Consider the following 18,185-nt stretch of genomic DNA (forward strand, 5'->3'; position numbering starts at 1 on the left):
GTCTTTAGACTCACAGAGGCAAATAGAATTTTTTTTTTTTTTTCTCTAAAGTTACTTCTGCAGCTTTCCATAACTGCTCTATGCAATACAGTGTGAATATCAGCTTATAGTTAAGGGTTTTTTTTAAACTCTGCTATGAAATGCTGTATTAGCCTGGATATTGCTAATGTGTCAAAGCAAGCATGGAATTCATGTATTGTCTGAGTGTTTTGAATGATTGAGGCTTGTCTAACAAAGCTGGCAGTGTAAATCCTACATGTAGAATACATCAGTGTTTATATTTTAATGTTGGAATGCACGTCTGTCAGCTAAGCTGAGAAATTACCTAAGAAGTGGAGTTGGAAGAGGGGCTCTGTCCAACAAAAAGAAGACTTGAGCTGATGAAAAACTGTCCTGTGAACATTCTTCTTGCTGCCTTTATCCATCTTCCACCTTGTTGAATTGTTTCTGTGCTCTGTGCTATGGAGCTGTTACAACCAAGAGAGTCCTGCGCTGTTTCCAACACAGCGATGAGGTTGTGGTTCTCATTTGTTGATTATAACAGGCTTTGAATTTGTTTTTTGATGCCTTTATCAAAATGGCAGCTTGTATAATTGTCTGTTAAATATGACTGCTATAGAGTAGCCTATTTATGTGGGTGGGTTGAAGGCAATCATAATGCTATTTTTATGTCTATAATAATCATACATACTCTTCAAAATCAATATGAGAAGTAATCCATGAACTTTACTCATTGTAGAGGCCTGTGCTAATGGCATCAAACACTACCAAATTGGCAGTTCAGCTCCTCTTTGTAAAGGATGTTCTTGTTTCTTTTGGGATCGTACTGTCCCTTTTCCATTGTGGAAATAAGAGCATTCTGTGGCTGTTCAGTACAGTCCAGCAGTCCAACAGCAGCTGGATGCAGATGCTCATAGGGGCATAGATGTTCAGAAGGAGATGCTCATAGAACTTTTTGTGAAGCAAATTGATTAAATACCAGCTCACACCGTTATGTTTTCTACTTTTTTCTTATTTATATTTTTAAGAAGTAATCACATAGAACAGGTATTGTAAATATTTATATAAAATCTCTTCTTGTTGCATTCATGGTACTTTATCATGAATCCCTGCTCATAGCGTAGGAAACCGTATACTGTTGGAAGCCTTAATTTTTTTTTACCTTGTTATGTTCTAGTGTTTGTTTTGTATCATTCGCTTACAGAATTCCATTCTGCCTTCTCTTCCACTTAATTCTGAGTGCTTTTAAGGCATGGATTCTTTTTTTGTTTGAATTTGAAATTAATCCTACATCTTTAATTTCAGGTTAGAAGTTATTTTTCACTATCATTACCTTCATTACTTGCTTCTTAAACACTTTTGCCCAATATATGTAGGTTTTTTTCAGGTTTCTTGAATCAAATGTGGGCCAGTATTTCAAATAAGACCATGTTATCGATTTTGTGTGCTCTACTTATGTATTTTCAGTATTGCTTTGTACCACTTGTGTTGTTAAACAGCTCGAGTGTTTTTCCAGCTGCTTTTAAATTCCTCAGCAGATGTTTTCAGTAAGTAGTTGAATGTATTATCTGTTCTTTTCCATTCAGACTTTTAAACTTCTGCACTCGAGTAACTCTATGTGAAAAGTTCAAATTGGTTTCTGTTATCTGTATTTGTCAACGCGTTGCCTTGCTTCCTTTCTCAGGAGTTCAATATAGCTTTGTAGTGGGGGGAAGGAAGAATGGAGAACGTTTGCTATTTAGTTCTGAAATTATTCTGAATCCAAGGAATTTAATGCTGATTTACTTCAGACTAATGGTGGTGTGTTGATGCTTTAAAAATCATTCTTTAAGTACACTTCTTTCCATGTTTAATAATGGATTATAATGGATTATATATATGAGAGGAGTAAATATATAGCTTGGAACAGCAAGCTGTATTGATATTTGTTTTCCTTTCTTCTAGGCCTACTATGAGACAGTAGTGTTCTCTTGCATAAGCGTCACTGGCGAGGGATCATAATGCTGGAAGCTTTGCTCTTGTTCAGATTTCTCCCTGCTCCAGATTTTCATTGCATAATCTTCTTGCCATAGACCTTGAGGCCAAAATACGCAGTTTTCTTATTCATCATGCAGCTGTGACTCAATTACATGCATTGTGACATCTAGCATATAAATGTCAAGAAATATGCTCATTTCTGAGATGCATGTCCTGTTTATGAAAATGTCCCCCTTTGTTTTGAAGCTAATATAAAATCCAGGTTCCTTTTAAAATAAGTAAAAACAACAGCAACAAGAACACCTACATGCTGCCTTTCCCGAATCTTCCACGCTTGAGTAGTCACATCTTCTTGGATGGCAGCAATTACTGGTATCTGCACTTCTGAAGATTATTTTCTTCTGCGTTGCTGGTGCCATTGGCTCTGATTACTTGAGTAATTGTTCTTCTGTTGCAAATAGATTGTAGTTAGTGTTTTAGTGGACCTGTAAGTAATGTAGTCAGAGTTGGCGCATTTTTGTTTCAAGTGTAAGTGAAGCACGTGCTCTGTGATGACAGAAGTTGATTAAACTCTTTCTCATTTCCATCACAGTACAATTAAAAAGTTTTTCAGTAGTTACCTATGTGGATTCTTATTTTTAAGTTATTTGTGCATAGTATGAGCTAATTTGGAGAATGCTTTAGCTTAGTATAATGCTGTTTAGATCCCAGCTGTAATTGCAGAGATGACTTCCTTTGAGAGCAGAATGTTGTAGCTTCAGTGTTGAAGGTTCCAGGTCTGATGATTAAGAAGCCATAGTCTCATCCTGACTCTTTTTATGCTGAATAAACCAATTCAGGAGAAGATGATAACAACCATAAGTGCTTTTATGGGAAGCTTTTCAGTAATTAATTTTTATATTTGGTTTTAGCATTGAGTGACTGTGTTCCCATCTAGAACTTTTCTGCTTTAATGGGATTTCAGACTTGCTTGTTTGTGTGGTATTAAAGGAATGTGAACAGTCAGGCTCTGTATCAAAATATTTGAGTGTATTCAGTTACTGCTGTTACTAACAACTAAATCTGTGATTAGTTGTTATGATTCCTGCTTAAGAACTTTTGAGTGATGGTAGGAGAAGAACTAGTTCTTTTAAAGTAAATATGTTTGCTTTGGGAGAGACGTGAACACTTTGGAAATGAAATTCAGTACTCTTAGTTGAGGCTGCTTACCTTTGAATAAATATGCACTGGATTTAATGCAGTTGAACCAGTTTATTTTAGAGACACACCCCCATGGTGTCTGATATATTTATTTTTCTGCAAATCTTAGATTGTGCACGGCAAGCCTAGAAGTGAATATAACTATGAGGCAGGCTTTACAGATATTGGTGTGAAAATCCCAAAGCATGTCTGCATGTCAGGTAGAGACAGCCACACAACTGCTCTGCATGTGTTCTTTCTGGACAGTGGCAGAGTGTGCCTGGTGCAGCCTGGCTGGTGCCTGAGCAGAATGGGGAAGTTCCTGCTGCTCCACCAGGGCAACTTGGCTCTAGGCTGGGGACAGTGGGGGGAGGGATGGCCACTGGGCACTGAGCTTATGCTCATTGCTCGTGTAGGGAGTCAGAGCTGTAAATCTGTGTCCTGACTAACGTGAATTTTTGTACAAGTTCTTACAATTGTTTGTAACATCCAGGTCATTGGAAGGGAAAAGCTGGTTTGTCCTAAAGCTGAACTAGCATAGTAATCCTAGCTGAAACAGGTGTGGACTATGTCTGAAATGATACAGCAGAACTGCTTGTCTGCATCCGTTTTAAGTCATATGAGCAAAGCAAGTCTTAACATCTGAAGAAGTCTTCTGAGAGAAATGCAGATGTAGCTTTGGAGAAACAAATGGTTTGTGTTTACATTTTCTTGCAAATGTGTTGTGAGAGTGGCATGTAGATTAAGTGCTTTACATCCTGGGGTATAGTTTATATTATTAGTCTTCAATGTGCACTGTTAAAAATGGTCTGAAAGGATCAGAACAACCAGCTGTATTTATTATATAAGAACCACTTTGAGGTAATGTAGGAAATTTTCAGTGTGTGAAAAAGGATAGACCATACAGTAGAAATGGCACAAAAAAAAAAAGTTATGTAAAGCTATTTTTTTCCCCATTCTTTTAAGACAAATAAATACACAAAACACGCTGTACTTTTATACTTAATGTAAAACTGTTAAAATCTTACCCTGTTGCATATAGAGTTTCATACTGACATTATTTTTGCAGGACATGGCATAAGCTCTGTTTCAGCAGTCACTTTCAAGACAGCTCCTGCCTTCAGGCAGCAGGCATGGCCGTGGTTGTAAAGCTGATGTACACTGAAATAGTTCCCCCAAACAGGGCTTGCTTAAAGATCAGTTGTATGGTGCAAACTCTGGAGCAAAAGTATGTATGATACTGATGGGGAAGATGGACATTTCCTTTTTCATAGAATCTAGCCACTAGATGAGCTTAGACTATCATATGAGGTTGCACCTGAATTTTGACCCTTGCAAAGCTTACAAAGCTTTTCAGCTTAATGCGAGCTGTTTTGCAACAAAGCTATTGTGGGATTTTCTGTTAAGCTAAATAGACATGGAATGAATCATGCAATGGTTTAGGTTAGAAGAGGCCCTAAAGACCATCTGGTTCGTACTTGTCTATTGCAGGCAAGAACACCTTCCACTAGATCAGGTTGTCCAGGGCCCCAACCAACATGGTCTCGGATACTTCCCGTTATGGAACATCTACAGCTTCTCTGGGCAGCCTGTTCCAGTGTTTCACCACTCTCTGAGTAAAGAATTTCTTCCTAATATCCAATGTAAATATCCCGTCTTTTAGTTTAAAGCCACCTCCCTTTGTTCTATCACTACATTCCCTGATAAAGAGTTCCTTTCCAGATTTCTTGTAGGCTCCCTCTAAGTACTGGAAGGCCACAATGTGTTCTCCCAGAAGCCTTCTGTTCTCCAGGCTGAACAACCCCGGTTCTCTGTCTCTTTCTAGGAGAGGTGCTCATCTGGCCTTCCTCGTATCTGTACTCTGAACTTACTCCAATGGTCCACAGCTTTCTTATGTTGAGGACCCCAGAGCTGAACACAGTACTTCTGATGAGGCCTCACAAGGGCACAGTAGAGGGGAACAATCACCTCCCTCACCCTGCTGGCCACCCCTCTTTTGATGCAGCCCAGAATCTGAATTACGTATGAATTGCAATTTAGTCTGAAAAGAAAGGCTAACAGGAAGTACCAATCTCTAGCTAGCATGGAAGACAAAATAGAGGAAGAAGGGAGACCTTTTTCATAGCTGGAAAGTAATTAATTGGAAAAGCAGTATGGAATGGAATATACTCATTGTTCATTTACTTTAGTTTTCTATTAGAGGTCTCTGGATACTGAAATCCTGTAATTTAGACTATGCTCATCTCTGTGCTCTTCACCTTTTGCTCAGCTTGAAGAGATCTTGCAGTGAAATGTGAATGTGAGCGTAATGTAAGATTTTTTTTTGCAATGAAATTGGAGTTTTAGCTCTGTAGGGAATACGTATTAAGAGCAGTGGCAGTAAGGAAGAGTCCTTAATATATTCTAGTTATGATTTGGACCTTTTTAATAGGCATATGTTCTCCCAAGTCATAAAACTGAAGTCATAAAACTGATTCCATTCACTTTTTAGAAATGTCATTCTCTTTTCATTCATCTTGAATCTTTCTTGCACTGTTCTTTGTATGAAGTAATGTTTCAGTTTTCCTTTTGTATATGCTTGTACTACTCTAGCACTGAGGTGTAAAGGTTATCCACATAGGGAAGATGTCTAATAATTCAAGTAGGCAATCCTTCCTTTCTTTCCTCCTGTTCAAAAGTTGAGGGCTTGTTGTTGTCTTTTCTTTGGTTTTTGTTCTTAGGAACAAATTGCTTTGTTACAGGCAGGCCTACGTGTTTTTCACAGACTTGATAAAAAATGTTTCAAAAAAAATTTTTAAAGACTGAAAAAAACATAGAATCATGTTTACACATTGCTGTTTCTTTATTGTATTTTTCCTTCCTTTGTGATAATCATTAATAATTTATTTTCATCTTTCAGGAAACAGGACAGTATTTGAAGGCTTGACAAATGCATCCCAGGCTGAAAAACTGCTGCGTTTCTCCTCCTCTTCCTCCTTTAGAGAACTGACTTCTTGAAAGAGAGGTAATGTTGTATGTTGCATTTTAGGTAGAATTTTTTTCCAGAGCAAGTAAGCTAAAATTGAACTAAATGTGAACTTCTTCAGCTTTTCCTGTGATGTTTTAAATTAAGTTTTATCCCATTCTGATGTCTGGTATCTGTTCCTGTATCTATTGAAAACGATGTCTTCAGAAAATTGTTTGCAGAGAGATGTTTAGTTGTACTGTGTTATTTTATGGTATTATTTAGCAGTGCTTCTGTTAAAGTGAGTTGTCTGAGAGTTAATTGAATTTGAATTGCTCTATATTACATCTGAGTCTGATATCTCTTAGGATATTTAAACATGCTTTGGGAATTTAATGTTGTTCCTTAGTTACCGGGAGTTTGTATTCTCTGAAGGATTTGCTCACTGCCAAAGGCTGTGCTACACTGCGTGTGCAGCCTCATTTATACAAAGATGCCTGACATGCTTCCCCACACAATTCTGATATTGTATTTCATGTCATTTTCTATTTAAAAAGCACTGACCTGTTCTTAAATGCACTTCTTTCTTCAGAAATCAAAGGAAAAATGTTCTAAGACCAAGATAGATTATTCCAATCATCTAAGCTGGCCATTTGAAAGCCACTTATCAGGGGCTTCCATGATGTAACTGTTATTTATCAAAACTGTAGCTTTTGTTTGAGCTTAAATAGTTTCCAAAATGCAGCTGGGGGAAAATTGTAGAAAGTAAAGATTTCACTTCATATTTACCTGCCTTTTTTCTGTAAAATTAACAACAAAATCTACCAATAGTAGCACTTTGGTTATTTATGACGTTGTATGTATTTATGGGACTAAAGTTGACAGTTATCATTGGGTTTTAGGAGTGTTTCTTTTCTTCCCATCTCAGGCTGAAAGAACTTCAGAGAAGGATGACCATATCAAAGGCAAAAAAAAGAAAGTTTATTATTATTGATTGTTTTTTTCTTTTTTTAAAGGAATACTTTGTATCAGGTGGTTATTTATAGATTTTTTTTTTTTTGGAGAGTATGATAAATATATCTGACAATGTGGGACAGCTTTATTGCACCTAACTGTTATGTAACTCGGTCATCTTCTAACAAAGAACACAAAAAAAGTAACTAAAATATGTCTTAAAATACAGTATCCCTTCACTTGTTTCTGTTCAGGCTGCTGTTAAATTGCTGGTCCTGTGACAGCCAGACTTTTGATGACCCTTAACTAAGAATCACTGTGTCGTGTTTGATACGGCTCCAAGAAGTCCTTACGTTTTATTGTCTCCTTAGTTTATCCCTTTTCAGGACATTCTTTGCGAAGTTTTCCCTCTGGTTGATGTTCTTGCAAGTTTCTGTGCTGCCATTAGTAGTTAAGTTGCAACTAGAGACTTTAGTTCTCCATAACTTTTTTTTGTGGATGAAAGTTTGCCCAAATAAATATGTTGAGTTGTGTTGTCAGAGGAGTTTAAAATGCCCCAGAACATTCTGAATAGCAATTCATTCAGCTCTCCTTTATCCCTTGGCTAGCAAATCAAAGCTTCTCTCTGAAGAATAAGGCAATAATTAATTGAGAGCAAGGAAAATAGTTGTAGTTTTGTTTGTTTTTTCCCTCATAGTTCAGTAGATTGGAGATGTAATCAAAGTCCATCTGAATTCCTTACCGCTTCAATCCCCTCAAGATTTTTTTTTTCCCCCTGTCACATCATACTCAGAGTAAGAGCTTTATCCCGATCTCTTTGTTGTGACCCACAAACAGTGGTTGAAAGGAGACTGTTTAATATATACAGAACGAACTCAAAACCCTGTTAGGTTCTTTGTGTGTTAGTAAAGCCAGGAGTGTGATTTAAATGTTTTTAAAATTTCCAGTATGTAACCAGTAGCATTAACTATATGATTAGAAATGTACTACAGTGTTCAAAAAACTGAAACAAACAGAAAACCCTGCTAGCTCATAGACACATACACAAGATAGTTCTCTTCTTCTGTAACAGAGTGGTTATGTCAGACCCAAATCTTTCCTTTTCATCAGAACGTTAAGGTCTATGTACGCCACATAAAAATCTAAGATCTAATCAGTAATCTAAAGGAGCTGGGAGAACTCTTTATTATTTAACTGGGATTGCCAAATAAATCACCCAGCACGGTATGCTGGACGGGGACTGTGTGTACAGAGAGAGTAACATCATCTTTGTTACGCTTCATTTTTCTTTATCTGCTCTGCTTGCTGCTTGTTAGGTCTGTACATTTTAGCCCGAAGCACCAAGTCCCTCTTTTCCCTTCTTGTTTGTTATCATGCAGTAGTTTAAAAGAAGAATCTGAAGACAACAGTTTTTTGTTGTTGTTTGAAAATGGGACCAGTTATCAGGAGTGCCACTTTTCATCTTGTTAGATACTATATAAATCTTTTGGGAATTTATTAATAGACTTTCATTGGGTTAGGATTTTACAGAACCAAATTTTTCTACCAGAACTCTTCCTTTCTTTTTTTTTTTCCTCTCTTTTTCTTGTGAAGGTAAGGGAGAAGATACAGACGTGAGAAAATGCTGGGATCAGAACGGGGTGTGGTGGAAGAATGGCTGTCGGAGTTCAAGGTGCGCTGAGAGGAATGATAGCTGTACCGTTGGTAACATTTTCAATGTGATTACTTCATCTTTCAAGCTCTTGTAGTTAGTGACACGTGCAAAGGTCTATGTAAATTAGTCAACTGGTACCTCATATACAATGCATAGTCCCAATAGCAATTCTTTTTTTTTTTTTTTTGTTAATTCTATCATACAACCAAACATAGCCTGTTGTAACAATGGGATTTTTAAGGTGTATCTTATTGTGTAAATCAAGTTAACAGAATGTAGCTGATAGTTGGATAATGCTACCTGCATTCCTGATTGAGCAACTTCTTTAATTTTCCTTTAAAATACCAGAGAAAATGTTTGGCTGCTTATTCCATTAGTCTACATAAAATGAGTTGTTTTATCAAGAAGAATCTGAAGTATTTTTAAGCTGTTTTGCTTGTTTATATTTATGGTGGATGAAACAGCAGATAACGCATAAGCAGGCAGATGGGATTTCATGATTGATAGAATATTAATCTGTTATTTAAATTAATAATAATTCCTCTAATCACTGATACCTAAAAATTCATTACACAGTGTTATTAGGAACTTGTTGAGGAGCCAGAGATACAAAATGTACAGACATAATTCAATGGTGGAACTTCAGGGTATAGTTGACTAATCAAGTCTTTGGAAAGTGCCCATTAAATAAGGAATATTGAGAAAACAAAGTGTCTTCATTTCAAGTTGGATCATATAATTTTACAAAAGATGCATCTGAAACTGCTTTTGAAGATAACTCTGAATGTTGCTATGTTGCCCCCAAATGCAGTTATATGGAGCAGAACTGGTACTGAATGAACTACATAACAAGTCCTAAAATTTACTCAACTTCAGGAATTGGGATAAGGATGAATGCTTTTGTACTTGTGAACACTGATTTATCAGAGTAACTTTTTGTAATTATTACTATTTAGGCATTACCTGAAACACAAGTTTCCAGTTATGCAGCTACGTTGCACCGAAAAAAACCACTGGTACCAGCTCTTTATAAAGTCATTCAAGACCCGAATAATGAGGTAAGAGACTTTAAAAAAAAAAAACAAAAAAAAAAAACAAACACCAAACAAAACATTTGTTTGCAGTTGTGTTGCTTCCACCTCTATAACTAAACGTAGAGAAGTTGGAGAGGAAGAATGTCCTTTCTGATGTAGTCTGACAGGGGTACTATCCCTCTTATTATTCTCTTCAATTTTGACATTCACTTCAGTGCTTTTCTGATAAGGCACAACCTCATCTTCTCCCCAGAATACAGTTTATACTGTCTGCTCAATTTTTCTTGTCACATCTGACAGTTGCAGTTGACTTCGAGTTGCTTCTTTGGAAAAAAAGCTCCTTTCAGGTGCAACAGAGTAGGACTTACAGTGAGAACCTGATAAGTCTGATGTGAATCTTACCTGGTGGCTCATTATGGTGGAGGAAAGAATTGGTGTATAACTCACTATATGCAGTTAAAATAAGCAGACTTTTGCTTATACTAGTATGATGTTTGTGAAATTTGGTTTTAACTACTATAAACAAGTGCAGGAAAAGGACCCCAAAACATAAATATATATGATTAAAAATTAGCTTACCCCTGTCTATAATTAATTTTGCAAATAATGCTAAAGCTGTGCTTTCCACTCCAATGGCTTTTATTATGATCATTTCTGGAAAAGTGTTTGAAATGTGCCTTCTAAATGAATTAAGGAAGTGTACTGCTCTGCAGTGTGAACTGTTTCAGATAGAATGCTTCAAAATATTTGATTTATCATCTGTGATCTCTTGTGTATTTATAGATTTAATGGCAAGCACGCACACTAAGGAAGCTTTTTATTTTCCTAAATGCAGCTCAGCTGCTTTCAGAAGCTGGATGCTTGATTGAGCTTAGAGGAGATTACATAATTCTCATGCAAAAAGAGCCCCACTTCCTATGTGTTAAAGTCATTTCTGTGTTACAAACCACTTGCTTAGTGACGTTTTTCTTTGTACTGAAGCTACTGTTACTCTCTGACCTGTAGCCACCACTGCTACTGTTACTTTTGAGCATAGATGCACTTCTGCATTCTTCTCTTTGGAGCTGCTAGTGCTGTTTAACAGGGCCTGATTCTGATCTCAAGTATAAGATGCATGATCCTAAATTTGAGACGAACTTCAAGTTCTGGTTGTTAAGGTTGTAAGGTTGTTAAGTATGTATTTCTGAACTTATATGTAAGGGGTATAACCACACAGAAACCTCTCACAAAAGTATAAAATAAATTACTTTGTGTAATTCTGTATATTCTCAATATTTTGCTTTAAGTGAGATTTTTTTTTTTCAAGTGCCTTATGGTGTTCTGGTGTTTTTTGTTTTTGTTTTTTCTTTTTTTTTTTTTTTTTGTTTTTTTGTTTTTTTTAGAAAGGTAACTGATTGCTTATGAAGCAAAAGCTTGTGTTGTAAACCACTACTAAAACTTTTAAAAGGGAGTTTACTGTTTGGGGCAAATACTAATTTTGCCAAAATCAGTACTCTCTTGATAAGACTAGAGCTTAGATTTAAAGATTTCAAGATTTAGCATGAAACCAGCATGTTTAAGAACCAAACCAAGCAACTAAGGTGTTTTTCTTGTTTGCCACCTGTCTACCAATTTCAGAGCTAACAATTGAAGGCAAGCAAACTGTCAAGTTAAATACAACTGTTATTTGTACTTGTTAGGAAATTCCTTGAGTTTCTTAATATGATGAAGATAACGGCTGGAACAGGAGGTTAGATAGAGATGAGTATGTGGTTTTTTTGCTCATGAGTGGCTTGTTTAACTGAGTAGTGTATTTTTATTTTATTTTTTGCTTAATATTTGCTTTCTAAGATAAAGTAGTTTTGAAGTACTGTTACTTTCATATAGTTTCTTAATTTTTTAAATTGGTTTATAGTTAAAGAAATGTTTTTCTAAATCTTAAATCAATGTAGTAATGAAATCTACATACTGACTGTTCATGTGTGGCTGTTTCAGTTTAACCTGGAAAGCTCAGCCTTGAAACGAGATGATGACCTTTGCAATGCCAAGCATTTTCCAGACATAGTACTTTTCAAATAATAACTAATTTCATTCATTGTCTTATACTTAAGCCTAAGATAAGCGTGTTATTTTTTGTTGTGCCTTAATTAATCTGAAAAGCAAGCATTTCCAGTCTTTGTCATGCATTTTATACTGAGTTTTGAACTTTAAGATATGGCAATGACTCTTTAAGATGTGACAACCTCGTAAAACAGGCCAAATGTGAAAGCAAACAGTCAGCTTCCTTAAAGCATGACTAATGTGCATCTCCCTGAGGTGCAAAAATGAGATCTGCAAATCTCATCATTGTCACTTATTGTATTTATGTTAGTAAAAATACTGGTTTTGTTTGTTATGCTAATTGCTCTCTGTGCCAGTAGGAGAGCTCTTCTAATGGAAGCTTTAGATTTGTCAGTAAAGAGAGATGATTCTAAAAGACTTTTTAGCTTGTTTAGCTATTCTACTCAGTTTACTTTAATATTGTACAGAAAGATCTTCTGGAATTGAAGAAATTTATGCCTGTTTGTTTATACGTTCATTACTGTTGATAAATGTTCCATTTCCTCTGTTTATCCAATGTCTTCTGAACACTGGACTAGGAGAATTTGCTGGAAACGGCTTACTGCAGTTGTTAACTCTTGCACAATTAATGTCACAGTGATGAGATATGAGGAGTATTTACAGGCTTGCAGTACCACTGACTGGATATTCCTGTATCTCTCTAGGCAGTACAATCTAAATTAAAACTAATTCTACAAAACTTCCATTTGAAGGGCAGTAGAATTATCTCAGTAACTAAGTAGAATTAACTCTGGTCAAGTCTGGTCTTACTTCAGCTAAAATAAATTATTCTTTTCCACTGCTTTTAATGAGATTTGGATTAGTCTGACTAATTTCAAATAGGAAACAGCTTAGGGCTACTGTCATCTCTAATCTAATACAAGTACTATTAGTAGCAATGCTACTGTATATGTATCTAGTTTCTGATAATGTTTGTTTAGCTCATCTTGTACCTGTTATCTCCTCACAGATGCATTTGTATTTCTTATTTCCTTAGAGATTCCTCTTTTATCTTTAACACCAGCTTCATGTTTGTATTTTCTTTTAAAGAAAACATAAACGTGTTTGGTGATCTCTGAATTATTTACTAACCTCTCTTTTTTGTTTGGTTGAGCGTCTAAACAGTGCTAGACTTTTCATAAAATGAGAACACAGTTCAGTCTCTAAGGACTAAAACATCTACTGCAACAAATGTTTTTAATAATTAGTGTTACTTTTAGATAGCATTTGCACTGAGTAAATATTGGGACAATTTACTTGTAAGTCATTGAAACATAAGGTGCTATGCACGTGTGAAATGTTAGAGTAAGTACACTAAATAAACTGATTTATACTTACTAAGAATGCTTGAGCTTTTTCTGCCAAAATGGTTGCAGTAGAAGGTTTATATTTTCATTGGATTCTAAGTTAAAAAAAAAATGTAGTATTGAGGTATTTTACATTCATAGCTAATAAAAATCTACGTGCTTCAGACTACTGAACTTTGCTGTCAGCAGTTTTAGTGTCAACTTTCTTCCTTCTCCTGTTAACGGAGTCTGCCTTTGTTTCTGCTGTAAAAACAGGCTTTTAGCTTAGAGCATCTAGGCTGTCCATCAGAAGCCTTGTTACACAAGGTGCTTACACCAAGCCTAGCATAAGAAGAGATTTGACTGTTAGCAAAGTTTTATTTTGCACAGATGTGGTATTATGACTTACGTAATCAGTGGTGTAATTAGCCTGCTTCATTGACCAGGGTACTGTGTGTTAGAAATGGAACTGTGTTCACCTTTTCTTGGGGACTGTAAAATTGGTATTCTCTTAAAGCAGCTATCTCAATAGAAATTCTGTCAGAACTTATGCTGTCTATGGTGTACTGGAGTAAAATATTGAAGTCAAATAGGTATATGTTAAATTTTATAGTCATATAGATTTATGGCATTGTATGTTTATCCAAAATTCAAATCAAGTAGAAAGGTCTCTTCCTCTGCTGGTAGCAAGGGACTCATTAAAAGGGTTTTAGGAGATAGTTCACAACAAGCCAGAGAAGCTCTTCTTCATCCAACGCAGCTGAGCAGTGATGGTTAATTCTACATGAAATTCTGGGTGCTAAGATCCTGATGACTAGACAAATTATTATGTTGTTTGTATCATATTGAGCAAATACGTACTTGTTGGGCTTGAGACTAAAAAGGAGTAGGTAAGAAGTTAATTTGTGCTCCTATCAATAGACTTGTCTTCAGCAGCTTCTACTGATCTTCACCTTTTTCTACTTTTCTAAACAACATAACAGCACTGTTGAACTTCTGTGTTCCATGTAGTTCAAGTCATTAATCTGTCACATATCTTAAATTAGTATCTGAATACAAATCTCATACTGGCAGTCCTAGAAGACAGTATTCTTAAAGAGCAAGATGGTTGTTTAGTAAGGCCACATTTCCCAGTCCTGTACACCAGTTCCACTCAAGTCCATGCTTATAGACCTCCTTAAAATGAACACAAATACTGTTTTGGTTCATTCATTTACTTGACATTGAGGGACGTCATCTTTACTGACTACAGTGGCTGCATTGTATAGCCCATATATTTGACATTGAGTTCTCTTTCATTAGGGAAGCCCAAGAGTAATTCATTACCATTTTTGTCTTTTCACAGCTCCTGGAGCCTGTTTGCCACCAGCTCTTTGAACTGTATCGTAGTTCTGAGGTTCGGCTGAAGAGATTCACACTGCAATTTTTGCCAGAACTGATCTGGGTGTATCTGCGTCTTACTGCCAGCAGGGATAGGCAAAGTAATGGTTGCATTGAAGCACTGCTGCTTGGTATTTACAACTTGGTAAGTGAGGTGAGGGGGGTTGGCTGAGGAAAGCTTTGATCTGAAGTTTTGCATTGCTGACTGGTAGGAAAAAATTATTAGAACAACGTGTATATATGAAATTATAATATGACTGCATGAAAGCATATTTAGAAAAAAAGTGTATTGTGGTGAAGGTTTAGTAAAAGCAGTTTTGCATAAATATTTGTTACTGATTGTAAAACCACTTGAAGCAAACATTTTAACTCAAAAGGATCATTTTGTACGTTTTCTTAGAGTTGGGTAATTGTGTGCACAAGATGATGAAGTAGCCCTCTTTAATGTTGAAACATACAACTTTTATGTGCGTATCACTATGTGATTGGTCAGTCTTCCTGTACCACTCTCTCTTCCCTCTGAATAGTTTATTTTTTAATGGCAGTTTGAAGCTAAAGCTACTGAGCATGTTAGTGTTTAGATGCATGTGTGCTTCTGAGGCACTGTGTTGAGTGGAACTGTGATTTTAAGAGTAAGTGAAAGAAACTGTAGATGATTAGGTTTGGCTGTTGGAGTTAACAGTTGGTTGTTCTATCCTTTCTCTTAAACCCTTTTCCTGAAAATTTTTCTTCTTGTATTAAGAGGTTGTTTGACAAATTTAGCAATAAGGCGAAGAAAGGCATTCCTTGATAGGAGTTTCCATATTATGTAACTATAAAGCATATAATACCAAAGTATTGTCCTTCACTCTACATATTTTAATGAACTTCTTCCTATAACTGTTTTCGCTGTAGCTATGATGAGGCTGATGAGACACTGTGATTCTCTAAAAACTTAAGAAAATAAATAAAAAAATTTCTGCTATTTGTCTAGATCACCTCTAACATATTTATGCTGATAGAAATGAAGAGGGTACTACTTGCTGATTTTTGGTATTGTTTGCTAGGTTGAATATTTATCTTTGGCATTAATTTTCTCATAGGAGTCCTATTAGTGGTTCCTTTGAAACTCGTGATTTGTTCTTTAGGGATGCTAAAGAAAGAGACCTCAAAATGGACAATAACTAGCTCCATTTCTTTGGTTCTGTTGATATTTTTTACTACAAGAGTGAAGTTATTTTCTCAATCTTTGGAAAGACAAGAATAGATTTTTTGCATTCTGTTAAATTCCATCAGTTCTCTTCCCCTTCTGACCATTAAAGTACATTCATACATTTAAGTACTGTGCTACCTTGGACTAGGATTTCATATAAACTTGGTTGGTTCAAGTTATTGCTTAAAAATTTACAGTACAAAATGGAAAGGCACATGTCATGGTTTTATCTCTAGATCTGTGTCTGTGATGAGGACAGTGAACCCCACAAGCCCACTCACCCTAAAGGGGGAAGGGAAAGGAATGGAAGGGGGGGGGGGGGGGGAGGAAGCAAAAACAGCAGCAACAATCTGAGCAGGAAAACAAACTTAATTTACTAATTACAGTAGTAAAGTTTACAGTAGTAAAGTATAGTATAGTGGGCAAGATGTCCAGCGAGTGCTCAGAGCTGAGGCAGGCAAAAAGAGGGAAAGTCTTGTGAGTTGCAGTCAGTTTTATCTTCCTCACCAACCAGAAAATGGAAATGGGATAGTTAAGTCTTCTGGGATCTGTAGATTGCTCTTCTCTTCCGAGGCTGGAGCTGCAATGTTAAAGAATTAGCTCTGCATGGTGTTCTGATACTGGCCGCAGATTGTAAAACCCACTGCAGCATGATTTTAGACTGCTTTCTGGTACGTTCCTGTGTAATTGCTTTTAGTTTATTGGCTTTATAAGCAAAACCAGCAGTTTTTGTAGTAAGTATCCTGTCAACTATAAAATCTAATTGGTTTGAAAGTCTTTTAAGAAAACACTGTGTATTTCTTACTGATAGAATTCCTGAGTCTTCACCAGTCTCCTTGATTTCACCTTTTTTCTGTACTACATTTATTTTGAAGTACTGCCCTTTGGCAGCAAGTGACTCATCAGCCCTCATGCATCTGTATATTTAGGTTTCAAGTTTAGCGTTGCTCCGCTATGCAGTTCTGCTATACCTAAATGTCATAATGTAATGGGCTAGAGAAGCTTTCACTTCTTGGTTTTGAACAAAGCCAGAAAGATCAAGGAGCCAATGATTTTTTTTCTAAGTGCAGTCAATGATGAAGGTCTTTCCCATCAGGTCTTCTCAGATCAGAGCGTCTAACTTCTTACTTTCTAAATACATATTAGAAATTCTGTAAGTTTTCCAGATCCTGTCTTAGTTCTGTTGTGTTTTTTCGTTGTTTTGTTTTTTGGTGAATTTTTTTCATTGTTGTTTGTTTTTTATTTGCTCTCCTGTTGTTTATTTTTGTTTGTTTTAAATTCAGGAAATTGCTGACAAAGATGGAAACAACAAAGTTTTATCTTTCACCATCCCTTCGTTATCTAAACCCTCGATATATCATGAGGTAAGAGAGCTGGTATGGTAAATTAGACTTGGGTCTATCAGAGCAACGAGAACTGCATCCATTTAAAGCAACAGGCTATTTTGGTGCATCCTGTTTTCAATATTCCTTTCTTGGAGCAATTGGTGTAATCTAAGTCAGTAACAATAATAGAAATATAGATGTTGTAAAATGATTGCTGACAGTGCCCATTTTATATAGAGATGAGTTATGTTAGTTATGTTGTAGTTGCAAATGGGTTGCCTCTTAAGTGTTAGGACAAAAGTAATCGATTTCCTTTTGTAACTCCTCATGAACACAAGTTGAACTTCAGATTCATTTTTCTTTCTCTATAGTTGCTGTACAAAAGGCCTGTGCAATTAGAACAAACCTACTTTAGATGACTGTGCAACAATCAAAATTGAAAATGACTTTCATTTGCTTTTTATGATAATGAAATCATGTCATGTTTTTAGGTTTTGTAATTATTTTCATTTTTTAGAGACAACTGTATATTTTGACTTGGATGATTGTCACACGTGGCATCCTGGTTGCCAGATTGGAGAAAAATAGATTTGATGGGTGGACCATTCACAGGTTAAGGAATTGGCTGGATGGCTGCACTCAGAAAGTCGTGGTCAATGGCTCAGTGTCTGGAGATGGATGATGAGGGGCGTTCCTCAGGGATTGGTGCTGAGACCGGTGTTATCTGACGTTTTTCTGGTGATGTGGACATTGGGATCGAGTGCACCCTCAGCAAATTTGCAGATGACACCAAGCTGAATGGTGCAGTTGGCGCCCTAGAGGCCTATAGCAGGGGGTTGGAACCAGATGATCTTAACAGTCTCTTCCAACCCAAACCATTCTATGACATTATTATTGGGAATTTAAATGCTTTTGCAGACCTTTTACTTCTGATTTGTTTTCTCCTCCCTCCCACTCTGTACTTCCAGCCCTCTACTATTGGATCCATGGCTTTAACTGAAGGAGCTCTCTGTCAGCATGATCTCATCAGAGTAGTTTACAGTGATCTTCATCCTCAAAGAGAAACCTTCACAGCACAGAACAGGTAGGTTGGATGCATTGTAATGTTTGCGGTGCTTCACTAAACGGTCAAAAAGTCATTAAACGTTAAGACCAAATAGATTGTGATCAGTCCTTTCTGT

The 18,185-nt window shown here is 36.3% G+C and overlaps 1 protein-coding gene across 3 annotated transcripts in view; it reads left to right on the forward strand.

Annotated features, from left to right (window-relative positions):
- Positions 1-18,185, forward strand: part of FAM126B (family with sequence similarity 126 member B) — a 54,070-nt gene that overhangs the window by 13,146 nt on the left and 22,739 nt on the right. For all 3 annotated transcript variants that reach the window (XM_042874468.1, XM_042874470.1, XM_042874469.1), the window contains exons 2-7: positions 6,056-6,160; positions 8,648-8,726; positions 9,665-9,766; positions 14,453-14,632; positions 16,963-17,043; positions 17,973-18,088. In XM_042874468.1, the coding sequence (XP_042730402.1) occupies positions 8,676-8,726; positions 9,665-9,766; positions 14,453-14,632; positions 16,963-17,043; positions 17,973-18,088 (530 nt within the window). In that variant the 5' untranslated portion in view covers positions 6,056-6,160; positions 8,648-8,675. The remainder of the gene's footprint in view (positions 1-6,055; positions 6,161-8,647; positions 8,727-9,664; positions 9,767-14,452; positions 14,633-16,962; positions 17,044-17,972; positions 18,089-18,185) is intronic.

The sequence above is a fragment of the Lagopus leucura genome, unplaced genomic scaffold, assembly GCF_019238085.1.
Source record: "Lagopus leucura isolate 7727_CA_CO unplaced genomic scaffold, USGS_WTPT01 Super-Scaffold_100012, whole genome shotgun sequence".
In the NCBI taxonomy this organism is placed as follows: domain Eukaryota; kingdom Metazoa; phylum Chordata; class Aves; order Galliformes; family Phasianidae; genus Lagopus; species Lagopus leucura.